General features: G+C 44.2%; 1 protein-coding gene across 2 annotated transcripts in view; it reads right to left on the reverse strand.

The window, feature by feature from the left end:
- The window catches only part of Mettl24 (methyltransferase like 24), a 108,862-nt gene extending 89,741 nt beyond the window's left edge, over positions 1–19,121 (reverse strand). For both annotated transcript variants that reach the window (XM_034524916.2, XM_034524915.2), the window contains exon 1: positions 18,314–19,121. In XM_034524916.2, the coding sequence (XP_034380807.1) occupies positions 18,314–18,622 (309 nt within the window). In that variant the 5' untranslated portion in view covers positions 18,623–19,121. The remainder of the gene's footprint in view (positions 1–18,313) is intronic.
- Between the last annotated feature and the right edge of the window lie 6,083 nt (positions 19,122–25,204).

Consider the following 25,204-nt stretch of genomic DNA (forward strand, 5'->3'; position numbering starts at 1 on the left):
TCCCCAGAACACCAGGAAATGGGAAGTGGGTGTGGCAGAGGCTCCGCACAGAGGACCCCAGGAGCAAGCCCGTTAACTACACACACACTAGCCGTATTGCCAAGCTCTGGACTCAGGCCAGAGACGCTGCCTCAGTAAACAAGGCAGAGAGTAATCAGGAAAGACTGCTGGTGTCAACCTTGGGCCTCCACATTTGTGCACACATGCATGTACCCACACACGTGTGAACATGCTCACACATGACCTGTAGGTCCTGGGGCTGTAGCTCAGTGGCACAGTGACTTTCTGGATGCTCAGTATCACCAAACCCAGACATCCATTTCATAATTTTTAAAAATTAAATATTTATACACTAGTCATCGTATGTTATCATAGAAACACTTTGTGAGGGTTACGGGGGGCTGAGATACAGTCACACCGTGTACCCGAAGGCTGGCCTCCAATCCTTCTGCCTTGGCCTCCAGCATGCGGGGGTTATAGGCACACAGAAATACTCTAGGGGCTCCACAAAACCAGCGAACTGACATTCGAAGTGTCTTTGCTGTAAACTCCCGCTGATAACAGGTTCATTTACTTTCACTAGCAATCGCTGCATTTGTTCCTAGACCAGTTCATACCAGTTTGGCAGGTTTTTGAAATGACAGCTTAACTGATCACTAGGCAAGTCCACGAAATGTGTGTGTAGAAAAGAACAGATTCTCATTCATATAAAAATGAAGTCAGGGCAGATCAGGTGCTTCTTATGGTTTGTGAGCTCTCCCCCATGGGCCCATGTGTTTGAACTCTTAGCTTCCAGCTTAAGGTGCTACTTGGGGGGCACTTGGGAAACTTTTAGGAGGTGGGCATCTAGCTGGAGGAAGTGAATCACTGGGATGTCGCCTTGAGAGTTATAGCCACCTGCTCCCACCCCAGCGCTCTGCTTTCTGATTGGTACCGTGTATGTACACAGCATCTCCGGAAGGTTCCCACCACGGTGGACCTCTGTCATGCCTTCCCCACAATGATGGACAGCAACCCCCGACCACAAGCCAAGATAAGTCTTTTCTCCCTTAAGTTGCTTCTGGCAGGAACTGTGTCCCAGTGACTATTTTTAAAATACTGTATTAGGTATGCGTGAGTGGACTGTGAAAAAATATTTTAATTACTACCATCTCAAAGCAGTCTGCACTTAAATGGCTTCACAGGCATCGAGCTATTGCTGCATTTGAAGAAACCAACTGGAGAGGGTGGGGACATGCAGTTTCAATGGGCTTTTGCAAGACAGGCTGCAAAGTAATATTGGCAGGTTAATATACAGGCACATTTGCAGCTAAAGTAGCCCTTGGATATGTGTTCTTTGCAATTTACTGCTCTATCTTTTCTATAACCGACCTAATGACTGCAAGTGGGTGAGTGTGGACACAGGGCTTCAACTCAGCTTGGTAACTGGATAGCTGGAGAGACTGCACAGATGCCTGGTCAGAGATGGTGTGATGCTATTGACCAGCATGGAAAGATGCCAGCCTGGCGTAAGCGTGCAGCTGAGAAATAGAAAACATAAATCAAAATGTTCCAAAGATGGAAGAGCTGGCCCATGCTTTCCTTCATATTAATTTTATGAGAAGCTGAATTTTCAGCCTTCAAAAATTTGCTTAGCATTGACTAGTTTTATAGCACAGAATAAACACTGTTTACAAATGAAATAACCGAAAAATCGATGGCAAGGAGAAGCCACTGGCTTCTACTCAAACAATGGTGTAGCTTAGGGAGGCCGAGGCAAACAGACCTGGCCAGCTGTAGGATGTATATCACAGGGCTAGGGAGTGCTTAGCTGGGTCTAGCCTGGGAATAGTTCCCACTTTGCAGGCTATCTTCCAAAACAGCATGTTCCACCCCTCTGGAGTGTCACCCAGTGAAGAGACTCAAGAAAAGAAATTCCTGTGGTGTGGGGGAGGGGCACTCTCACTGGAGGGAACCAGCCCTCAACCTTATCTGTCTTCATCTTAACCCAACACTCACCTCCTTGAGGAGAGACCCTTCACAGAAACCCCTGACTAGGTGAAATGCCTGTGTTCTGGAAACCCCCATGAGTCATTCTGAACCATTTCCACAGTAAGAGTTTGCAGCTTCAGGAGGGTCATGACTGCCTTCACCCCTGAGCAACGAAATTAATTGCTTCACCTAGTCGGGGATTTCTGTGAAGGGTCAGGCTAAGACATGAGCAGTCAGGGCTGGATGTGTGTGAGTCTCTGCATCAGAGTGTGTGTAAGTGTGTGTGTGGTTGTGTGTGTGAGTTGTGCACAGAATATGTGAATATTTGAGTATGTGGGAGTGTGGCTGTGCATGTGTGTGGGTGTGTGTGTGTATGTGAATGCATATGAGTGAGCATGTGTGTGCATGTGTGTGCATGTGTGTGCATGTGTGTGCATGTGTGTATGTGAATGTATGAGTGAGCATGTGTATGCATGTATGTGTATGTGAATGCATATGAGTGAGCATGTGTGTGCATGTGTGTGTATGTGAATGTATGAGTGAGCATGTGTGTGCATGTGTGTGTATGTGAATGTATATGTGAGCATGTGTGTGCATGTATGTGTATGTGAATGCATATGAGTGAGCATGTGTGTGCATGTATGTGTATGTGAATGTATATGTGAGCATGTGTGTGCACGTGTATGTGAATGTATATGTGAGCATGTGTGTGCACGTGTATGTGAATGTATGAGTGAATGTGTATATGCATGTGTGTGCATGTGTATGTGAGTGAGCATATGTATGCAAGTGCGTGTGTATGTGAATGCATATGAGTGAGCATGTGTGTGCATGTGTGTGCATGTATGTGAGCTGTGTGTGAGGTGTGTGTATAAATGTATATGTGAATGTGTATAAATTTGTATGTAATCTTCAATATTCAGCAATGCTTAATATCCATAGCTTTCATCAAACTGTCTTCGTCACAAGTTTGTAACTTTAAATAAATAAATAAACAACTGTGGCGAAGCACAGCTGTGGACTCAGCCCATGACTTCACTACCTGTGCACTGGCAGCACCCAAGGATCTGAGGAGGACCAAGCACTAGTGCTCCCTGGCAGTCCTCCACTCTGCAGTGTCCTCCCTCCCCTCTTTATGCTTTTTGTCACAGACTACAATCTGTTCCTATTTCTTCATTTCTATTTTTAAGTTGAAAATTTTTGGTTTCAAAATAGCTATAACCTAAAAACTCCTTGAACAAAAGACATAGAAAATTGAATTTCCAAGATCCCTTACCCAACTCCTTCCATGTCTGTATGGTCTTGTTATTAAAGCATTAAAAAAAAAAAAAAAAAAAAAAAAAAAAAAGAACCATAGAAGCACTTTCTGGTTTTACTGTGAAGTTAATGATGGCACCAAACGTGTGTTATTTAACTCCCTGTACCATGTGTTACCTATAAAAATAAAATCTGGATGTATGGATAATACGGTATTTTCACCGTTTTGTCTCCATGCATCACCATCACAAGGAAGCTTTTGATGCTGTGTGCTACATAAGTGTCAGTCTTCACCGGTCGCTCAGCTTTTGTAAATAAGAACATTCCTTGTCCGAGAATAAGACCTGGGCATCAGATTTTCCAAAACAATTCTCTGTTTCCAAGGTACCCAAATAAATTCAAGCCATTTCAGCTTCAAAACTCACGTGGCTGCCTGCTCCTTGTTGAAGGTCCTCTAAGTGCACATTAGTTAAATAAGCCCGCTTTTTACTATTTTTGTGCAAAATGAATATTCACCACCCAAAAGAACATTCCCCGGCATAATTACATAATCAGTCCAAATTTGTTTTTAAGCAATGTAACCCATACTTGAAATTCTACCTCAAAGAGCGAGCTGAAGCCAAACTCTAAAATATATACTAGTTGCTTTGGAAAATATCTTAGCTGCTTAACTTTGATATAGAACCTGAATTCTATAGAAATCAACCTATTTTTCTGCAATTTAGATTTCAACAATAATAACTGATAGCAGAGAGTAGCAATGACTTAAATCTGACCTCGAACGACCTGGGTCTCATTTCATATAGAACCAGAAATGCAACCAAGGCTCCCTGTTGACGGAAGGAGAGTGATGAGCATCACACACAGCACTACAAGGTCCACTTAGGGTAACAGAAGAGCACGCTTCTGTAGGGCAGGAAGGGCTGTCTGGACCAGCACGCAAATCACTGCAAAGACAACAAGAAGTCAAGGGTGGGAATGAGGAAGAGGTGAAAGAGCCAATGTAAGCAGAAGACATAGCTGGTCTAGTCCTGCAGTGACTTGATGTGCCAGGTTGGGTTTGTACCCAGAGGAACCTCACCCTTCTCAGAAGAGAAAGGGAGGGGATGGGGGAGGACGTGGGTGGGAGACTGGTGGGGGGGTGGGAGCTGTGATCAGGATGTAAAGTGACCAAATTAACAGAGGATAAAAGAAGTGGCTGGTCTAAGAAGTGCAGTGAGCTAGAATGCTGACACTGTCTTTCTTTTTCTTTTACAAACCCTGGTGCTCTCCGCCATCCTTCCTGCCAAAATCAGGAGCAGTAGTTGCCAGCAAGCTCAAAACAATGGTGCCTTGACGTTCTCCTTCATCTGTAAACACCAAACTGTGTGTTACTAGATCTGAAGAGCTGTGGGAACTTCTGAGAGGAACTCCGGGAGCCACACAGACAGGCAGACACATCCCGGGAGCCACACAGACAGCAGACACATCCCGGGAGCCACACAGACAGCAGACACGTCCTGGGAGCCACACAGACAGGCAGACACATCCTGGGAGCCACACAGACAGCAGACACGTCCTGGGAACCATGCAGACAGGCAGACATGTCCCTGCTGCACTTGGCCATGCAGATCCATGAGCAGCAGCAGGCTGGGGCTCCCCGGGCCCTCTTGGGGTTCAATTATCTTTATCTGAACAGGACAGAGCATGGGACTTCACATCTGTCACTCGTAGGCTGTGAGCTTCTAGGAAACTTCAACTCACATACCACAAGATGTGCCATTTTGAAGTGTGCAATCCATCAGGGTTTGGATGGGCACAAGTTGTGTAACCTGGTACCACTGCCGCTTCCAGAATATTCTCAGAAAGAAGCTGTTCCCAGGAGCAGCCATTTCTATTCCTCCCTACACCTGCCAGAGAATCCAGAAACCCATCTCACAGGCAAGTGACTTACATCAGAGTATTTGCATGACATTTCAATGAATGTCGCCAGTGTTCTAGGATCGCGTGTGTAAGCATCCTTCCAAACTCTCCTTTCAAAACAGATGATAGAAAAAAACCACTTCCTGCCCCCTAATTGCTCTGAGTTCTGAGTGGCCATGTGTTTGACTAAGCAGAGCTTTTAAGTGAAGCCTTGTTCCACACTCAAAGTAGAGAAGAAATAAACTAAATTGCTGGCTGCCATTTTGTGCTTTACACTTCAAGTATTGTCTCCAATCCGTAACCATGTTCTGGAAGTATATTTGAGTTCTTTCAGTTAACTCCAAGTAAAAATGAGAAAATGACCACCATGAACATGGTTTCAGACATGGTGTTTGACTCCTCTTACTGGAAGCCTTCCACTTACATCCATGACTTTTTATTTTACAGATTCAATGTCTGTGTGTGTGTCTTGTCTGTGTGTGTGCTTCTGCATGTGTGTCTATGTGTCTCTCTGTATGTGTTTCTGTGATGTTTGTGTGTATATGTGTCTTTATCTGTGTTTCTCTGTGTGTATGACTGTGTGTGTATGTATGTGTGTGTGTATGCATCTATGTATATGCTTCTGTGTGGGTCTGTGAGGGTGTGTGTGTGTGTGCTTTAGATTATGGGTGTATCTGTGTATGACTGTGTGTGTATCTGTACGTGTATGTGAGAGAGAGTGCATCTGTGTGTGTCTTGTCAGTGTGTGTGTCTGTGTGTGATTATGTGTGTGTCTCTGTATCTGTGCATCTTTGTGTGTGTCTGTGAATGTGTGTGCTTGTGTGTGTATGTGTGTCTCTGTGTTTGTGTGTGTGCTTCTGTGTGTGTCTACTGTGTGCTTTGAAATGTGTATGTTTCTGTGTGTGTGACTGTGGGTGTGTGTTGTCTGTGGGTGTGTGTGTGTGGAAGTGTATCTGTTTCTGTCTGTGTGTGTCTGTGAATCTCTGTCATGTGTATGTGTGTCTGTGTGTGTCTTGTTTGTGCATGTGTCTGTATGTGTCTGTTTCTATCTGTGAGTGTGTGTGTGTGTGTGTGTAACCATGAGCACATGCATGCTGATATTCTTAGAGTCCAGAAGAAAGAATCAGATTCCCTTAGAGCTGGAGTTACAGGCAGTTGTGAGCTGCCTGACACAGATGCTGGGAACCCAACTCCAGTCCTCTAGATTCATTCCCACTGCTGGGCCATCTTTCCAGCCCTTTAATTTCATGATTTTATTTAAAAATTTGTTTCCTCCATCTGCCCTGGGCAGAGTTTAGCATAAGCAAAGTCAACAAGAACCATTGTGCCTAACAGACTCCAGGATTGGCTCCAGCAATGTTTAAGCTATACATTAAGTCTGTTTTTATTATACAGTACTACTAAATTTAGACTGTGTCTTAGTTAGGATTTTTGTTCCTGTGAACAGACACCATGACCATGGCAACTGTTATACAGGCAAGTTTAATTGAGGCTAGCTTCCAGGTCAGAGGTTCAGTCCATTATTGTTACAGCAGCATGCAGGCAGACATGGTACTTCAGAGGAAGCTGAGAGTTCTACATCCAGATCTGCAGTCAGCAGGAAGAGAGCCAGACTGGGCCTGGCGTGAGCATCTGAGAGCACAGCAATGACACACTCCCTCTAACAAGACCTTACCTCAGAATAGTGCCACTCCCTATGGTCGGTCCTTCCTATGGGAGCCATTTTCATTCAAATCACCACATTCTGGTCCCTGGCCTCCATAGGCTTGTAGTCATACCATAGTCCAACATCAAAAGTCCCCATAGTTCATCACAGTATCAGCACTGTTTAAATCAAAGCCACTTCTGAGACTCGTGCAATCTCTTAACTGTGATCTTCTGTAAAATCAAAATGAAAAAGCAGATCATGCCCTTCCAACATACAATGGCTCAGAGCATACATGACCATTCCAATAGGAGGAGAGGGAGCATGATGAAGAAATACTGGGCCAAGGCAAGACAGAAAACCAGCTGGGCAAACGCTAGACTCTGCATCTCCATGTCTGATGTGAAAAACAGTCTTCAGATTCCAGATCCTTTCAGCTTTGTTGACTGCAACACTCTTCTCTCTCTCAGCAACTTCCCTTAGCAGGTATTCCACAACTCTGACATCTCCAATTCTAGGGGTCTCCAAGGTAACCCAGGCTTCAACTTCACAGCTTCATGCTATGGCCTCTCTAAGTCTCCATGGAGGGACACCCTTGATGTATGCCTGACCTCAGCGGATGAGAAGCTGCCGAGTTCTGCTGCTTGCTGGGGATGGAACACAGTCCCCTTGTTCAAATGCATCTTTCACCAGCTTTCTGTTTTTGGTGGTTTCCTTTATTTCGTAAGCTTGATTGTCCTGTTACTAGCTCTGAAGACCTGGCTGGCCTTGAACTTAGAGATCCATCAACCTCAACTTATGAGTGCTGAGATTAAAGGTATGCCCAGCCCTGGGCTTTTCTTCAATTCCTTTTCACAAGGTGGAAGCTTAGCTGGATAGGCTCTTGTCCTGAGATCACCACTCCCTTCACTCCATCTAACTTTAGGCTTTTCTTTGATCTGTTTATCTCCCTGAGCTCAGGTAGGACTTACTTCTACTTCCTGGTGCCCTCCTTCTCCTCAAACTGTGTATTTTGTAGTTCTCCTTGCTCAGCTTGCTCTTTGTCATTATAGATCTGCAGACGTGTGAACACTAGTAACCACAGGACAGAGTCCATTCTAGATTGTTTTGAAATTTCCTCTGCCAACACAATCGATCCAAAACTCAATTACTCAATTTGGTCTCAGACAAACTTTTTGGACAAGGGCAAAAGGAAGCCACGTTCTTCACCAAAATATCACACAGTCCCTAGGCCACATACTAAAATTACTTTTTTTCTGAAACCTCTTGAGCCAGGCCCCCATTCAAACCACCTTCAGATCACTGTCCTTCATGCTTCTGCTAATGTGACACATTAGAGCCACCAAAAGCATTCAAGTGTTTTTTAAATTGAAAGTCTCAAGACCAGATTTCTACAAACAAAAGCATGGTCAGGCCTACCACAATACCCCATTCCCCGGAACCAACTACTGTCTTAGGGTTTCTGTTGCTGTGAAGAGACGCCATGACCAAGGCAACTCTTACAAAGGAAAGCATTTAATTGGGGCTAGCTTATAGTTTCATATCTCAGCCCCTGAAAACAAACAACCATGCTTTCTTCAATACTGTCAAACATGCCAATCAGCAAGGATCTCCAAACACAGACATAAAACATGATCTAGACAGTGTCCACAAAGACATCCATGATTGAGAGGTTACATTCTGTGATGCCACTGTCCTGCTCACCGAACATTCCAGCTGTCTTCTGGTATCTGACGGGAGAGCAGCACTGGCCTTGGGTATCTCTGAACATTGTACTGTGTGCAAGAAAGAGATATGTCACTTCTAGGCTTTCTTCTTTGCAATGCCTAATTATGTGTATGTATATATCCCCATATATGTTCATGTGCACCATGCCCATGCAGAGTCCAGAGAATCCAGAGGAGGTATCAGAACCCCTAGAACTAGTCACTAACGATTGTGAACTGCCTTATGGGTGCCGAGAACTGAACACAGGTACTCTGAAAGAACATTTAGGTTATTACCTGCTGAGTCATCTTTCCCGTCCCCAGGATAAGGCTATTGATAATGCCAGGCAAGGCCCAGTAGAGCACCTACCCTTCTGCTCAGCCTGGAGTCCAGGGATAGAACAATTCCAGCACAAAATAGCATGACACACACCCATTCAACCCTGCCATGAACCTGCAATACTGTGAGGCCTGCCCATGCTCTGATACTTGTGACAACTTCTATCATGTGGTTCCCTGCTTCCTGAGACCCCAGGCAAATGGCACTCTGAAACATGGCTTGATGTCTCTAGAGATGAGTTAGCAGATCTGTATAATTTAGTGTCTGAAACTAAATATTATCATCTTGTCAGGGAGAGATCCCTCAGCCTGATCATTATGTCTCCAAACCTGAATTAAATAGACTCAGGCAAAACTGAAAAGGGAAAGTTACAGTCGCCATCCTCCAAAGTACCAGCTCTGATTTACTGTTCTGTCGAGGTTCTCCGTTGTAAACAACAGAAATCACTCTAGCTAGTTAAGCAGAAAGGGAATTGATTAAAGATGTATTGGCTCACAGACACCGCCTTCAGACACACTAGTAGAGACTGCACTGCCTCACCACTGGGTACAGACACCATGGACCTCCCGCTTTCCCATCACAAGACTCCTGGCCTCAGCTGTGCTGTGGTCCTCCTGCCCTCTGCTTCTTTACATCTGAAAGCACAATCCAATCTCCCTTGCAGGAGTGTCTGAGGGATGATGTTCAGGTCCCTCGAAGGCACATCAGGTGCAAGAAAAAATAGAAAAAAATGTTTTCTTAGAAAAGTAGATAGTTCTGCAAACCCAGGAAGAAGAGGGAAGGGTGCAGCCGACACTACCAGTCGGTATCCACTGCATTGTGACGTGGGATCAATCAGATAGCTGAAGTGTTCAGGCTCACTTTAGCACCTGCTTGATTTTCTGGAGACTTCCCAGCTTCTGTATTTCTTCTTTGTCTTGCCAGACTATTCCATTCTCTGGTTTCACAAGTTTCAATTAGGTTCGTCATACACAACCCAAGTCCCAGGTGATCCAGAAGTGACTTACAATAAGGAATCTTTTTTTTTTTTTTTTTTTTTTTTTTTTTTTTTTTTTTTTTTTTTTTTTTTTTTTTTTGGTTTTTCGAGGCAGGGTTTCTCTGTGTAGCCTTGGCTGTCCTGGAACTCACTTGGTAGATCAGGCTGGCCTCGAACTCAGAAATCCGCCTGCCTCTGCCTCCCAAGTGCTGGGATTAAAGGCATGCACCACCACCGCCCGGCAATAAGGAATCTTAAACTCACCTGTTAGAAAGGAGGCTGCAAAGATGCAGGCATACTAAGCAATAACTTGGATGTTTTTTTGAAAAGTAACTGTACTAACTGAAAAAAAAAATCAAATATCATAAGACTCTAATTTGGGTTTGAGAACCTAAGTTGAGATGATAGCCAACTATTCCTATTTACTTTTCTATAAGTCCTACCAAAGAATGTTTTGAAAAAAAATTAAAGAAAAATGAAGGGAGAGAGAAAAGAAGAGATGGAGGCATAGACAGATGAATGAAACCCAACAGAGGGACCCTGTGTATGCACCTGAGTGTGCACCGGATGCCAACTTCCTGCCAAATACAACCTGGGTATAGGATTGTGATAGATAGGGGGTGGGGGATGGCTCATGTAAAAAAAACCTGAGTATCACATAGGTATAATTCCAGCATAGGAAGCCAGAGATAGGAGGATCCAGAAGTTTGCTGGACAGCCAGTCCAGCCAATAGGTGAACACCAGGTTTAATGAGAAACACTGTCTCAAAATTGAGGTTGGGGAACAGGGATAGAGAGATGGCTCGGTGTCTACAAGCACTTGCTGCTCTTCTGGAGGACCCTGGTTCAATTCCCGGCACCCACAACCCAGCAGCACACACCTGCCTGTAACTCCAGCTCCAGGGGATCCAATGTATTTGTCTGCTTCCTCTCACACCAGGCCTGCGCGTGGTGCATATGTGTGGGCAGAACACGAATACACAGGAAGTAAAAATAAACAAATATTTATTTTTAAAAAGGCAAAGCAATAAAGCAAGACATCTACTATCAACCTCTGGTCTCCATGAGGACAAACAATGCCTACACCATTATAAAAGATAGCTAGACACATACGTTACTATAACGACTCACATATAGAGAGGGTCTGTGGTCAGTCAAAGCAAAGCAAGACAAAAGCAATAACCTATTTCTAGGTCCCAGGTCCAAGATTTCCAAAATAAGTCAATAAAAATAATATACTATATGATAAAACAAAAGTCTAAGGAAGAACAGCAAAAATAAGTCTAAACAGTTAGGGAGTGGCAAGGACTTAGCTGTTTAGAGCGAATGACTTAGTGACAGTTTCTCTGACTCTAAGAATGACCTTCCAAACAGGAGCTGGCCCTGGGCTGTGTTTAGAGCAAGGGGTCGGAGTTGGCCAATTCAAAGTGGACTTTAGAGAGATAGTCCCAGAGCAGAGCAAGGAGAGCCACCTTCTGGCAGCCCTTCAGGAGTGAGGACAGTGGACTCCGAAAACTGGAGTTTTCTAAACAGCCCCCTCCTCCAAAAGGAAGCGATTGAAGTCTTCTGCCAGCTCAGTGAAAAATCACCAGCTTTCCCCAACAGACTTCTTTAATTCTTCTCTTTGTTTTAAGTCAGGCAAGAGTGCAATTTTTTTTTATTTAAGGAGCAAAACTGGGTGTTTTGTAGCTGTTATTGTTGTTGTTGTAAAACCCAAAACAGTGCTACACTGAGGAAATACATTTCTTTACAAGCACCTTTCCAGTGTCCACTTCTGGCCCCATGTAATTCATTTGTATCCATGACTTTCTCACTCCTGGAACAAAATGCCAAGAGGCAAGTTAAGGCAAAACTTCTCTCCAGCTGACAGAGTCAATCTGGCTTCTCTCAGCTTCTCACTGAATTGCTCTGCTTGGTCTTAAACTAACTCTGATAATTTGTTCTAATCTTCTGGCTTCTTCTCATTCTCTGGCTTCAACTGCCTCTTCTGAGCTGCACTGAAATACACTGAACTCAAGAATGAACTCAACTTCACTGAATTGACTCCCAACTGACTCTCCCTGTGTTGCTTTTAAATAGCATTCCCCACCCCCACCCCCACCCCCGCCCCCAAGCTGGTCTCCTGAGAAGGCAAATCCTGTCCTGACTCATTCCGCCAAATATTTCTCTGATTTGTCACTTTGTCCCTCAACCTGACATTACTTTCAAACATGGCTGCTTTCTTCTACAAACGAATTTTGCCACAAAAGTGTATACACAAAAGGGTGTGTCTGTACTCCAGCCAGAAGGATTACAGGTGTGTGGACGTCTGCATTCCAGCTGGACCTCACACACGGATGTGATCCCCTGCCAGAGCAGCAATGTTACCGACCAGAACTCCTCTATAGGGCTGGATCCCACTGGACATCTTGTCTAAAGACATTTACATTAGAGTAAAGGCAGGGTTCAGTAGTGGAGCACTTGCCTGTCACGTATGAGCTCTGAGTTCAATTCCCACTACTAGAAAAAAAAAATGCTATGTGATTCAAATTCGTTGGCTATGTTTACCTTCAGGGTTAACTAGCAGGATAGTTTGCTATTAGCTTAAATTACACATGCCCCCTGATTGTAAGGCTTCTAAAACTCAATTTTCTTTCAGTCACTTGATTGGGATAAAAATGCTCACTGAAGAGCAAATTTTTCCCACCCTTCTTTATCAGAAACCTCCACAAGACACTAATGGGCCCACTGTGACATATCCAGAGGACCCAGGTGCTGTTTGAAAAGACGCTTGTCACCATTGGCAGATTGCTGTGCTGAGACTCGTCTCGTGGTAAATGAAGCAGGCTCCTTTTACCTCCCGTGTGTGAGAGAACAAAGAGCCCAACTTCTCAGAAGCAGAAGGCCTGCAAAGGTATCATCGTACAGATGGAAAAACACAAGGGCTCTCTACCCTTGCCAGTCTGCAGTGTAACTATGAGGCCCTGATTCTCTTCACAGACTGAAAAAGGAAATCCAATTCTACCTAAGAAAACTGGCAGGTCATTTTTCTCTTTAGAGAAAATGAACTGCACAAATTATACACAAAGGCCCCAAATCCCTACCACTGGTTGTTGAGAAACAATAAGGCCTCCATTAGCAGCCCTCTGCCCACAGAACACACTCCAAGAAATTAACTGTAGGGTTTGGGTAGAAGCAGAGCCCTGGTCCCCACTGAAGGCACATCAAAATTGTAATAAAAACCCTCTTTTTGAAATGAAACTAAGCAACTGCTATTTCACACCCACGGACTACTGGAGCTCGCTCAATTACTCTCCACTGACTTTGTTTCAAATGGAAATGTTGGGCTTTCTGTGGGAAGTGGGAGAGAGCTGACTCACACTGCTCCCTGGACGTCAGAAGTATGGGCACATATGCACACCCGAGGGGCTGGACTTGACTGCTGAGTCCCAAGATTGTCACAATCAGAAGAGGCAGTGCTTACCCACCATCTGTCATCCGTCCTCACCTCCCAGTGCTCAAAGATTAGAACTCTTGATGTGCAAGGGGACTTCCTATTTAGAGCTAGTTCTATAGAGCCTGGCAAAGGGGAAGAGGAAGCGAATCACAGGACTATGTCTTCTCTCTGTGTCACAAAGGACCCACCCTACCTGCAAGGAGTCTGAAAACAATAAGAGGTCTTAAGGCAATTGGGTAGACCTGAAGGGCACACATGCCAGTTCCCATCTTCTCAATGACAACTACAGAGTTATAAAACTAAGAGGAAGACAAAGACAAGAAGCCAGACCATTTTTGCCATTTTGTTTTCCAGAAAAGGAAATAGTTTCCCCTATACATACACAGAGAGAGAGAGAAAGAGAGAGAGAGAGAGAGAGAGAGAGAGAGAGAGAGAGATGCACACATGCACACATGCACACACTCACATAAGCACACATATGCATGTATGCAGGCACACATATACATGCATGCACACACAGACAGAAACATGCATACACACATGCTGGTGCACACACATGCATGTATGCAGACAAACACACATGTGCACACACATGTATGTATGTGGGCACACGTGCGCACACACATGAACACATGCACATAAGCATACATATGCATGTATGTAGACATATACACACATGCATACACACACAGACACAAACACATGCACACATGCACACACTGGTACACACACATCCATGCACACACATGTATGTATGCAGACACACACTCACACCTGCATACATACTCATGCATGCACATGTGTGTATGCAGGCACACATGCACACACACACACACACACACACACACACACATCCATGCATTCACACACTCAGACACTCATGCCAGCACACTGTTCTGAAGGATCTGTAATATACCAGACAAGTCAGCAGCACATTGCTGGGTTCTGTAGCTCAGTGACTCAGAGTCACTTTTCTTGCCAGGATATTAAATGTCAAGTGACATAGCTCTGAAAAGACATTTCTCTTGGCAGCCTGGTCCTGAGTTAAGTATCTCCAGAACAAGTAAGGCCTAGAGGTTAAAAAGCTGTTTCCTTGTAGGTGAACTGCTGACCTATAAGGGGTACCACATGCATTCCAAGAATGCATTAGAAACCTACGTCACATAGACTACATCTAACCCTCTGTAAATAAGCCTCCCCCACAAAAGAACTTTACCCATAGAAACCATAAATGCCTATTTAAGAAAGAAAACAATAGCAAACCCCAGACACATGCAGGAAACAGGGTAAAGACAGATATCAGGGATGTTTCAACACGTACATACTCTGCAAAGTTTATGGACTCTGAGCACTGATGAGATGCTCAAAGTCTAATGTGCAGAAATGAATAGGTTCCAGGATTGTCACAATCAGAAGAGGCTTCCTACCATCTGTCATCCATCTCCATCTCCCAGTGCTCAAAGATTAGAACTCTTTATACGAAGGACTTCATATTTAGAGCTAGTTCTATAGAACTTGGCAAAAGGGGGCTGTGGGAAGAGAGAGAGAATTGCACGACTATTTCCCCCCCCGTGTGTGTGTGTACACTCGAGCGTGCATCTGTCTGTGTGTCTGTCTCTGTCTCTGTCTCTGTCTCTTTCTTTCTCTCTCTCTCTGTCTCTCTCTTTCTCTCTCTCTCTCTCTGTCTCTCTCTCTCTGTCTCTGTCTGTCTGTCTCTCTCTCTCTCTCTCTCTCTCTCTCTCTCTCTCTCTCTCTCTCTCTCTGTGTGTGTGTGTGTGTGTGTGTGTGTATCCAGATTGTATCCTTTAAGAATAGCATAACCTCTTATTAAGGTGGTACTATAATTGCGGAATGTTTGTGCATCTCACTCCTGCAACAAAAGCTTGGTGGCAAGAAACACTCTGCAATCCAGGTTAATATTCCACACCAAGTCCCATCACCCAGAAAGCTGCCCACAGGATGGAGTGGGCTCTTCTGTACCAATGTGGAAGCCAGCCAGGGCAAAGGAACTGAGAAGCTTATGAAACTGTTAATCAGTGTTCTCGAGCAATTAAAATAAAATAATAAAGTAAAATAAATAAAAGTTTAATGAGTAACTTCCAAATTCTATTTTCATTTATTAATGGTGCGCTACCTTGTCTTGTAAGGCTCAAAAGGACCAAGGTTTATCCCAGGATGTAAGATGTAAACTCCATTCTCAGAAGACAGAAAAAAGATTAAAAACTGGCCTTTCCAGTTTTGAGGTATATTTTAACTCAGCTGTGAAAAACTGGCAAAGGGAAACAAATCTAAAATCCTGCCTAGGAACTTGGTGAAATGAAATATAAATTCTCATATAGTAAGTATAAAAATGTTTATTATAAAGTAAGTAAATTTTATAATTGTAATTTTATGTATTTTTATATAAAATATATTTGTAAATTTATAATAAAATTATAAATTTATAATTTAAAAAATCTCATATAAAATAAGTAAATAACTATGGAGAAAAATCTAAGGAAAATGTTCCCATATGTTCCCATGAGAGACTAATAACAATATTTTTTACAATAGTGGTAGGCTTTACTTTTTATATAGTTTAGCCAAAGACATTTAGGGTCACCCAGGAGAAACTCAAGATGTAGCAGTATCCATCTGTCGAATGCTAGTGTCTCTGGAGTTTACCACAGTAACCGTGGGAAATGAAATCCCTCCCGATGGAGAATGCTTTATGCAGACAAAACATTCCATCTGAGATGGATTCTCAGGTCTCCGCATGAACAAAGCTACTCAAACACACAGAAGGCATTGCTGTCCGTTGCCATCACAGATGGCAGAGAGATCGGCATGGAGACAGGAGTAGGTTCTCAGAGAACCTTGACCTGAATGTTTGAAGTAGGAAGGGGGCAGAAGATTGACAAGATGCAGGATGAAACACGCAGAGCAAGAGCTGATATGGCAAAGGAATGTAAATACTCTGTACCGTTTATACTTGCTGAACAGCTAAGGCTGAACACTTGGGATAGTTTAGAGAAAATAAAAGTTGTTACATTGTGTTTATAACATGCTGGACACTATGCAAACCTTTTCCTTTCGTTTTGTTTTTCATTTAATTGTAAAGACTGAACCCCAGGACTCAGACTCCTGTCCTGTGAGCCACACTCACAGTTGACCTCATACTACCTCATAGTTTTAGTGCCATTTGAGAGCAGTGGCCCCAAATTGCTACTTCAGCCTGGACATTGCCTCTAAGCCCCGGATCAACATGTCTGGCTGTCTACTTGACATCACCAACTGAATCACTAAAAGATATTTGAAAGTTATCTGGAGTCAGCACCTCTTTCTGTAATCTACCAACAATAAACAGGTAACCAAGATAAGCAAAGATAGCTGCTTCTCTATGTAACTTTCAAACATACCCAGTGTCCACCACTTCTTGTCACCTCCGGATTTACCACCTGCCTGCCATTTTCAAATTGATCTCTCTGTTCCCCTCCTACAGGGGGATAGAGGTGAACTCCCCACAGACACCCCCAGTGACCCTCTGAGTCTATGTATTCCAAAACTTAACACTGCGAGGCAGGGTATACCAATAACTTTGGAGACAAAACCTTAGGTCTCCTTGAACAGGCGACAGCAGAAACAAAAGTTGTGGAGAATTACTCTGAAAGGGGAGATTATCAAAGACAGAATGTTCAAGGGCGTCCACAGAGGGACAAAGGAGGCCAGACTCTTAAAAAAAATATCAAGTCTCAGTTCAAATGTCTCTTTTGTTCTGTTTTTGATCTTTCTTTGTAGGTTCAAGGCCTGAATCAAGTTGTATGCCTTTCCTGAGTCCCAACCACTTTGAATTCAGTTTGTGCCGGCAGCACTTGACCCAGCATCCAGTGTAAGCCCTTGGCAAGAGTTCTGAATGCTTAGCCCAGTATCATGGGAACTGCATGGTCAGAGTGAGAAGGAGGTGGCTCTTTTAGAGAAACTAGCTAAGTCTTTATATAGGAGGCGCATCTCACAGACAGAAAACAGAGCTGAGTTTATCCCAGAAGATAAGAGACTCTCCTGTTAAGCAACTGCCGTGCAGGAAGGCTAAGTGTGGGGCGTGTAGAAGTGGGGGAAGAAAAGCATTGAAAGTGGGGGGATTGTTAGAATTGAAAAGAAGGTAGAGGAGTCAAAGGAAGAGTAGGGTGATAAATGCAGGGGGGCAGCCCGTGGGCAGGATGGGAGGGGGTGGCCAGATGCCATAAAAAAAATTAAAAAATTAAATTAAAAAAAAAAAAAAAAAAAAAAAACGGACTCCAGGCAGCACAGACAGCTTTGCTCGGGAGGATGCCATTGCAGTTGGAAGCAGGAGTGATGGGCGGAAGGATCTGGCTAGCTCATATATCCAGTTTCTAATCTTTTCACTCCTAGATACCGTGGAGTTCCCAAGAGAAGGTGGGAAGGTGAGGCTTTACAACAGAGGTTTAAACTGACCTACTCAATGAAGTGTGACGCGGGAAGTTAACGAGGCAAAGAAGAGCCTAGCCAGCGATGTAAGACTACCTCAGCTCTGGTCCTGGAGGATCCAATTATTTCCCACTAAGTGGTGCTGGGGGTTTGGCTTCTCACCCTGTGCCAGTTCCAACCCCTGGGTAGGGACTCGGGGATTGGTGGGGGGGTGAGGGGTGGGTTGCTGCTGGAAGGCAGATCTTCACCATCATCTGGACTGGTGGATGAGCCATTCATAGTGTCTACCCATCCAGCTTTGTCCAGGCCTGGGTGGGAAAAGCACAATGGCAAGGCAAGCCTCCTTCCCTTCCAGCGCCCTCTCCCTCACTGAAATGGGTGTGGTTGCTGGGTGCTCCATTCCTAGAAAGAGGCCTGCCACAGTGGGAACTCAGCAAACACTAGTTGAATTTGGATGAACCCTGCTCGATTCCACTTCATTCTATAGGGCATTGAGTGAGACTACAGAAAGTTCCAGGGAGAGCTCAGTGGAAAGGAAATAGAAGAGTCTGGAGGTCCCAGTGGGGAAGTCCACCGGCCTGAGCAGAAGGCTCCGCAGCGCCATCTGGGTGCAGGCTCAACTCCAAGGTCCATGCCTGCACGATTTGCAACTGACCTTCCTGCGAGGAAGCCCGCGCTGGGCACAGCAGCTCGGCTCTGGGGGCGTCGTGCTCCCGCCACCCCGGGGCAGCGCTCGGCGCCCACTGCGCACGTAGGTCACCTGCCTCCTTCTGGCTCCGCGAGGGGGGCCGGGCGCCGGCGGCAAGTGTGTCCGGGGTGGCCCCGGGGGATCGCGGCGGCTCGGGGGTCCCGAGCCCGCGTGGCGCAACTCCATGCAGAGCCGCAGGCCCAGAAGCAGAGCAGCACCGAGCAGCCACCGGGGCAGGGCTCCACAGCCACGCCCGGGAGGCTTAGTTGTGGCCATGGCGGGGACCCCGGTCTCCGGTTGCGCTCTGGGTCCTACTCTCAGCTCCCGGCCGCCTGCAGAGAAGCGTTCCCCATGGGCCCAGACTGCCAACTGGGGCAACTCCCTAGCGGCCCGCCTTCTTCCCTGCGACAGAGGAGGCCCCGGCGTAACCTCATCCTGCCCAGCCGCAGCAGGAAGAGCGAGGGGCGGTGGGCTAGGCTTGCACCCCGGCTGCCCTGGCAAGGCTGGGTGTCGTTAGGTATGACCAGCCTGCAAAGCCTGGCGCAGGGGGACAGCCACAGAACCAGAAAAGGCAAGTTCCTCCCGGGGACCTGGGCTCTGACTTCATTTGTTGGTGTTATTATTCGACACAAGGGAAGAGGAAAGGTGAGCTGACAGGTTTGGCACCAAAGAAAAAGTTCTGTCAAGCAGTTTGTGCCACTAAGCATGATATAAAAATAAATACTTATGCTCGGGCTTACAACTTCTCTCCCTCAAGGAGGGAGGAAGGGAAGGAGGGAGGGAGGGAGGGAGGGAGGGAGGGAGAGAGAGAGAGAGAGAGAGAGAGAGAGAGAGAGAGAGAGAGAGAATAGCACTCCATGCAGAAGAATCCAATTAGTTATTCAGTTTCTAAATTCTGCCTGAAGCCAACCCGTGCTTTCTCCCTTGGTTATGAAACGTGTGGGGGTGAAGGAAAGGGAACCAGCCAGCGAAGACATCTGACAGCAGGAGAGAGGGAACAGAAGTTGCCATGGTGTGATGGAAATCAAATTAATTTAGCTCCAAACACACACCTCCCTGCTGCCGGGCAGAAATACAGAAGGACATGTTTATCTCTGGGCAAAATGCTCCCCAGCTGGTGTTGCCATCGTCACCTTGACCTTAATTAAAGAAACCTAGATGCTCACAGTCTGGGCTCACAAATGGGGTTGGCGTTCCACTTTTAATTGTTAAGATTCTTTCCCTCCACCTGTTTAGGGTGACATTGATTTCCAGATTTACATTCAGGTTCTTTGGTTTCTTTGTTTTGTAAACCATGGCCAGGTACCCACCCCCAACACACACACACACACACACACACACACACACACACACACACACACACACGGATATGTTTTCCACGCTTCTCTGTAGGCTGTCTCTCTCCCTAGCCTGCAACATGGATAACAGAGACCTAAGATGGAGTCTGGCCACCTCCCCATTTGAATTTTGAGATTTTACATAGAAATGGAATTCCCATTCCTTTTTGGCCACATTATTCTTTGTCAGAGCACTAAACCTGTATTCCAAGAGTCACAGAATTTCTAAACCTAATCTAGTGTATTCCCTGGCCACCACCAGTCCTCGGGATCCTAAAGGGTTTGTTATGCTTGAAAATACACACACATTATTGGAATAGACAGACAGGCAGATACACAGACAGATAGATATTTTCCCACCTCTAGGGAAATTGCAGCTAAGTGTGTATTAAGGTTATAAACAAACACCCTTTTATTCGCTGGACGAGATGGCCTCACATCCTGGAGTTATTTACTTGAACTGTGTTGTGTGTGACTCACAGCCCTCCCACTGAGTGACGTGAGACATTAAAGAAAGCATGTATCTTTTCTGAGCCTCTGTTTTCCTGTGGGGAAATAGACCAATATTTAGGGTTACATATGTTGCATAACTACGTTGTATTTAGTACCTAAATAATAACTGGCCTTCAGACATTAATTTTTTTAATCATTTACCAATGACAAAGTGATGGATAGTGTCACAAAAAAGTATGCATTTTTTTAAAGATGGGCAAATACAAGACAAAGTGATCTATAGACATCTTACCATTGACTTAGGATTTTATGAATATTGTCTCTTGACTTAGGAATTCCCAACTGATATGATAAAAACAGGTTATATGTTTGCATGAACACTCCATTATGAAGCCATTGTTGTGTATAATTGGCATATACTACGTATTATGGTTGGTTTTAATGTCACTTCAGTGGGGAGCCTCATCTGAAGAACTCTCCCGATGGCCTCCATTGGTGTGGATGGGCCTGCCCAGACTGTGGGTGACACCCTTGGGTCGTAGCCCAGATCCAATGAGAGTATTTCAGAGTGGGTTGATTCTCACCTCTTGTTTGCTTGACCCTTCCTTCGCTGCTCCTGGGCTGAGGGGCTGATTTCTCTGCTGTAGCAGAAGCAGCATTTGCAAGCTTTCGTGGGAGAATGGGGACCAGTGCTCTCCGAGAACTTTGCACGTTTCCAGCATCAGCCTGGGACTACTGATGCACCCTGCCCTGTGGACTGGGTAACTACAGGGTGGCTCCCAGTAAGAGGCTCAGGAACTGAGTACTGGATTCTTCTGTCTCAGATGGGATTGGCTATCGTTACCTTAAAGCTTCCTTGATAATATATTCACCCACTTGGTTCTGTACCTCTAGCAAACCTGACTAAAGCATCAACAGTTTCAAGGACATGTAAGACTCATGATCCCAGGGCTGGGGCTGTAGCTCAGTGGAAGACATTTGCCTCGTATGTGCAAGGCCCTGATGTCCGTTCCCAGACTCACGATTCTGCAAATGCACTCTAGTAAGTTATATACTTACATGGCACTATTTAAATAACGTGTACAGTGTTTGATAATCCTTTTCAGCCATGTCTGAGGTGGACTATGCTAGAAATTAATTAAGTTTTGTTTCCGTTTGTTTTGTTTCTATGTCCCTAGAAACACAGTGCCACTAAATAAAAAAGCAATTTTCTGAAGATCACGGCACCACTAACTCATGTCCTCTGCTTATCTGTTGAGTCTCTACAGAGAGGAATCCTAGGACTTCTCTATATTGCTAAAATGGGGGTATTTAATAAGATTCTGGACTGGAAAGGACTGGAAAGGCAGCAGAAACATGGAAACATTCAAAACAGTGTAGCCCTAGAGGAGAAGGGAGGCAGGTGGTCTCATATTTCCCCCTGATCTCCTTTTATCTCTAATAAAGTGTTTCCATTATGGGACAGGGAACCCCTCCAAATTATACACAATGTTTAAATACCCTTTTCCTTTATATTTTGCACCCATGTCTACGTCTTCATTACTGATCAAAAGACCTATTGATAAATATGGAACATCATTAATTCTCTGGGCAGAGATCTTCCACTTTTAAGCTCCACGCACTATTTCCCTGTGTTGTCGATGATAAAGAATAGCCTGACAGTAAGCTGGAGAGGCAACTGTGACTGACCATAGCTGGCAGGCAGTCTTTCATTCATGACCTTTGCTTTTCTCAGAGTTGACCAAGTCAAGGTTGTTCCTGGATATGTCTCAATATGCAGGTTATCACTAGCAATTGTGTCATGGGTTGTTAATACGCAGGTCAGTAAACCACAATAACAACTTTTAGCATATCACAAATTATGTTCTCCATGAGTTTTTAGCCAATAAAATGAATGAAAGTTTATTGCTAATCTCCAACACTATACATATACATATACATATACATATACATATACATCATGTACACTGGTAGGGAGAGAGGAAGATGATACTAGCACCTAACAGGTAAAGAGCCAGGGAAAATATCAGGTACAAGATATCAGGAGAGATGACTATGAGAAAGCATGCTGTCATGATAGATGCTGATATTGGAATCTTAAATTACTGACATGCCAAGGATCAAAGACCAGCAGAAATGATTCTTGCCTTCGTAGATTGGTTCCGCTTGCTCTGCTGTGTAAAGCAGAAGCACCTGGGATGAACCAAAGCAATCAGGTTTTCAAGACGAATACAGCTGAAGTGTGGCATCAACAGCTTCCTCCGAGGGCTATCATCTTTTCTCCACATGTGCACTGGGTGAGATATACATACAAACCAAAGAGGATGTGAGGAGTCATTTGTTTCTATTCGGAGGTAAGTATCCTGCCAAACTCTTCCCTGTTTCCCAAAGGGAATCCATATGCATTCTTCTGTAATCAACGTTTGCAACATAGTATCTATACTATTATATACCCAAATTATTAATACATACCCAAAGAAGATAGTCACTACCTTGTAAAGAATACATCTGAAATTTGCTTTAAAACAATGCTGTGCAGAGCAGAAAGGGGTGAGAAAGGCATAAACTAAGCAGAAAGTGGCTGTAAGTAGATCTTTGTTACAGTTTGGTGATATAGTCTCAACTCTTTATCACTAAGCATGTTTGACGTTATGCACAACAAATATGTTTCAAGTTGTAAGCTAGTAGCTACATCTTTAAAATAACACAAAGGACAGTTCATGTTAGCTTATAAAATTTTGTTAGAGAAGGTAGGTGGTCCCCATTGTCGCTATAGTAAAGACTGACACATCTGGAATCTCAAACATCTGGAATCTCAAATGGTTTCTATACCGGGAGGGCAAGAGTGTCTGAAATCTACAGTCGTCCAGATACCGTTCACCAACGGAAGATCTGCTCCAAAGACCCTCAATGGATGCCTGAAACTGTGTGGAGTAGACCAAAGTCCTGCTATAGAACAAAAGTCAATCTGTTAACTGAGACACCCATGTGGCTGGTGACTAGAGTATTCAGCACGAGTGTACCAAAGTGATGCCTGATTTATCATTCTACCAAAACCGTGTGCAAAGAAAACTTACAAACTGTTTTTTTTTAAATTTCTGGAACTTTCCACTTAATCTTTTCCCACCTAAATTATCTTCAGGAAACTGAAGATTTTTGTTGAAATCAAAAGTCGGGTGAAGGAGAAGTGGGGTGTTTATGTAGCAATAGTACTTAACAGGACGCAGTGTGGTTCCGTTAATCAGAGATTTCATATTGGACATTAGGCCTCTAAAACTCATCTTCCCACATCCCTCTACTTTGAATCTTCTGACCTGCTTCTCCCCACTTCCCTTCCTCTCCTCTTCCATCAATGGCAATCACTATTTCATTGTATACTTGACCTCCGCTGCGATAAAAACCATGTGACATTTTTATGGCTGCCTGTGGCTTATTTCACATAGTATAATGCCCCTGCTCCATCCATATTGTAGGAAATAACAAACCCTCCTCTTATACTAAGGGTCATACTATCCCATGTGATCTTATGCATGTTTATTGATGGGCACTTACACTTCTTGGCTCTTGTGAGCAATAAAGCAGTGAATACAGGGATAAAAATATCTTTACAAAGTGGTGGTTTTGTCTTCTTTGAGCACATACACAGAGGAGGGCTTGCTGGCCAATATGGCATGTCTAGTTTTAACTCCTGCAGAAGACTTACCATATTTGTCATGGTCAATGTATTGATCTATACTCTTACCCACAGTAAACTCCGACTTCCACATCCTTGCCTTCGGTTGTTGTCAACAGGTGCCATCTCTTCTCTTTTGTAACATCATCTTTGTGAATCTCATTCCACTTTTTTATTTTACATCCTATGATTATTAGTAATTGCAATATTATTTTAACGGCTAGGAGTGCCACGATTTGTCCACTCTCCCACTGTCTGAACAATTACATCATTTTCAAGTTTCTAAGTCTCAAAACAACACAATGGTGAACATCTTTGCAGCTAAATCTGAAGGATCAGAGAAAGAAGACAAGACTGATTCCCGGATTTTTCTTGAGTAACTATAAGAATAAAGTTGTCATTGACGGAAAGGAAAAAGACTCTTGGGGCAGAAAACCAAGAGTTTGATTTTAGTGATTATGCTACGTTTGTAAGTCTCTCTAGACACCCTACTGAAGGAGCAGAGGAGGCAGGTGGATTTGAAATTAAAATTCCTAGAAGTGGTAAGGGCTTGAAACGTAACTTCAGACCACCTGCATAGAGAGGGGAGGAGATAAGAAGATTCTGAGAACTTAGCTCCAGTATTCACCAATTCAACGTCAGAACCATAAGCAGAATTCAGTGAAGGGGCTAAGTTAGATACGCAGCATGATACAAGAACGTGGCTCACAGAAATCAAGTGTCCTGGTTGCATTTTTTACTAGTGTGATAAGACGCCATGACCAAGGCAACTCGCAGAAGAAAGAGATTATGGAGGGTCTACAGTTTCAGAGGGTGAGGTAAACCTATGGCTATCACAGTGGGGAGCATGGCGCTGGAGAGTAGCTGAGAGCTTACATCTTGATCCACAAGCACAGAGCAGAGAGAGATAACTGAGGGTGACATAGACTTTTGAAACCTCAAAGTCTGCCCCCAGGGGCACAAAGTAAAAAATGTATTTCTAGAGGGAAGAAGCTGGGGGATGGGTCCATTAGGAGATGGACAACTGGTTCTCAACCTGTGGGTCGCGACCCTCACATGAATGAGTATATCAGATATATTCATTGTGATTCGTAACAGTCACAAAATTACATTTATGAAGTAGCAACAAAATAATGACGCGGTTGGGGTCACCACAACATGAGGAACTGTATTAGAGGGTCTCCATGTTAGCAGGTTGAGAGCTACCTATGAGGACAATGTGTTCTCTTTATTATGTCTTCTCAAGCCGTAGTATACACTCCGCCAGCTCAAGGACTTGTTTATTTTAGTTATTGCTATTACCCCAATACTTTAGACAATAGTTTGATAACTAATTATTTCGTCGCATTTAGTTCTAAGAGTGCAGTGATAATAATTTAAGGGAAATTCTTCTTT

The sequence above is a fragment of the Arvicanthis niloticus genome, chromosome 20, assembly GCF_011762505.2.
Source record: "Arvicanthis niloticus isolate mArvNil1 chromosome 20, mArvNil1.pat.X, whole genome shotgun sequence".
Lineage (NCBI taxonomy): Eukaryota > Metazoa > Chordata > Mammalia > Rodentia > Muridae > Arvicanthis > Arvicanthis niloticus.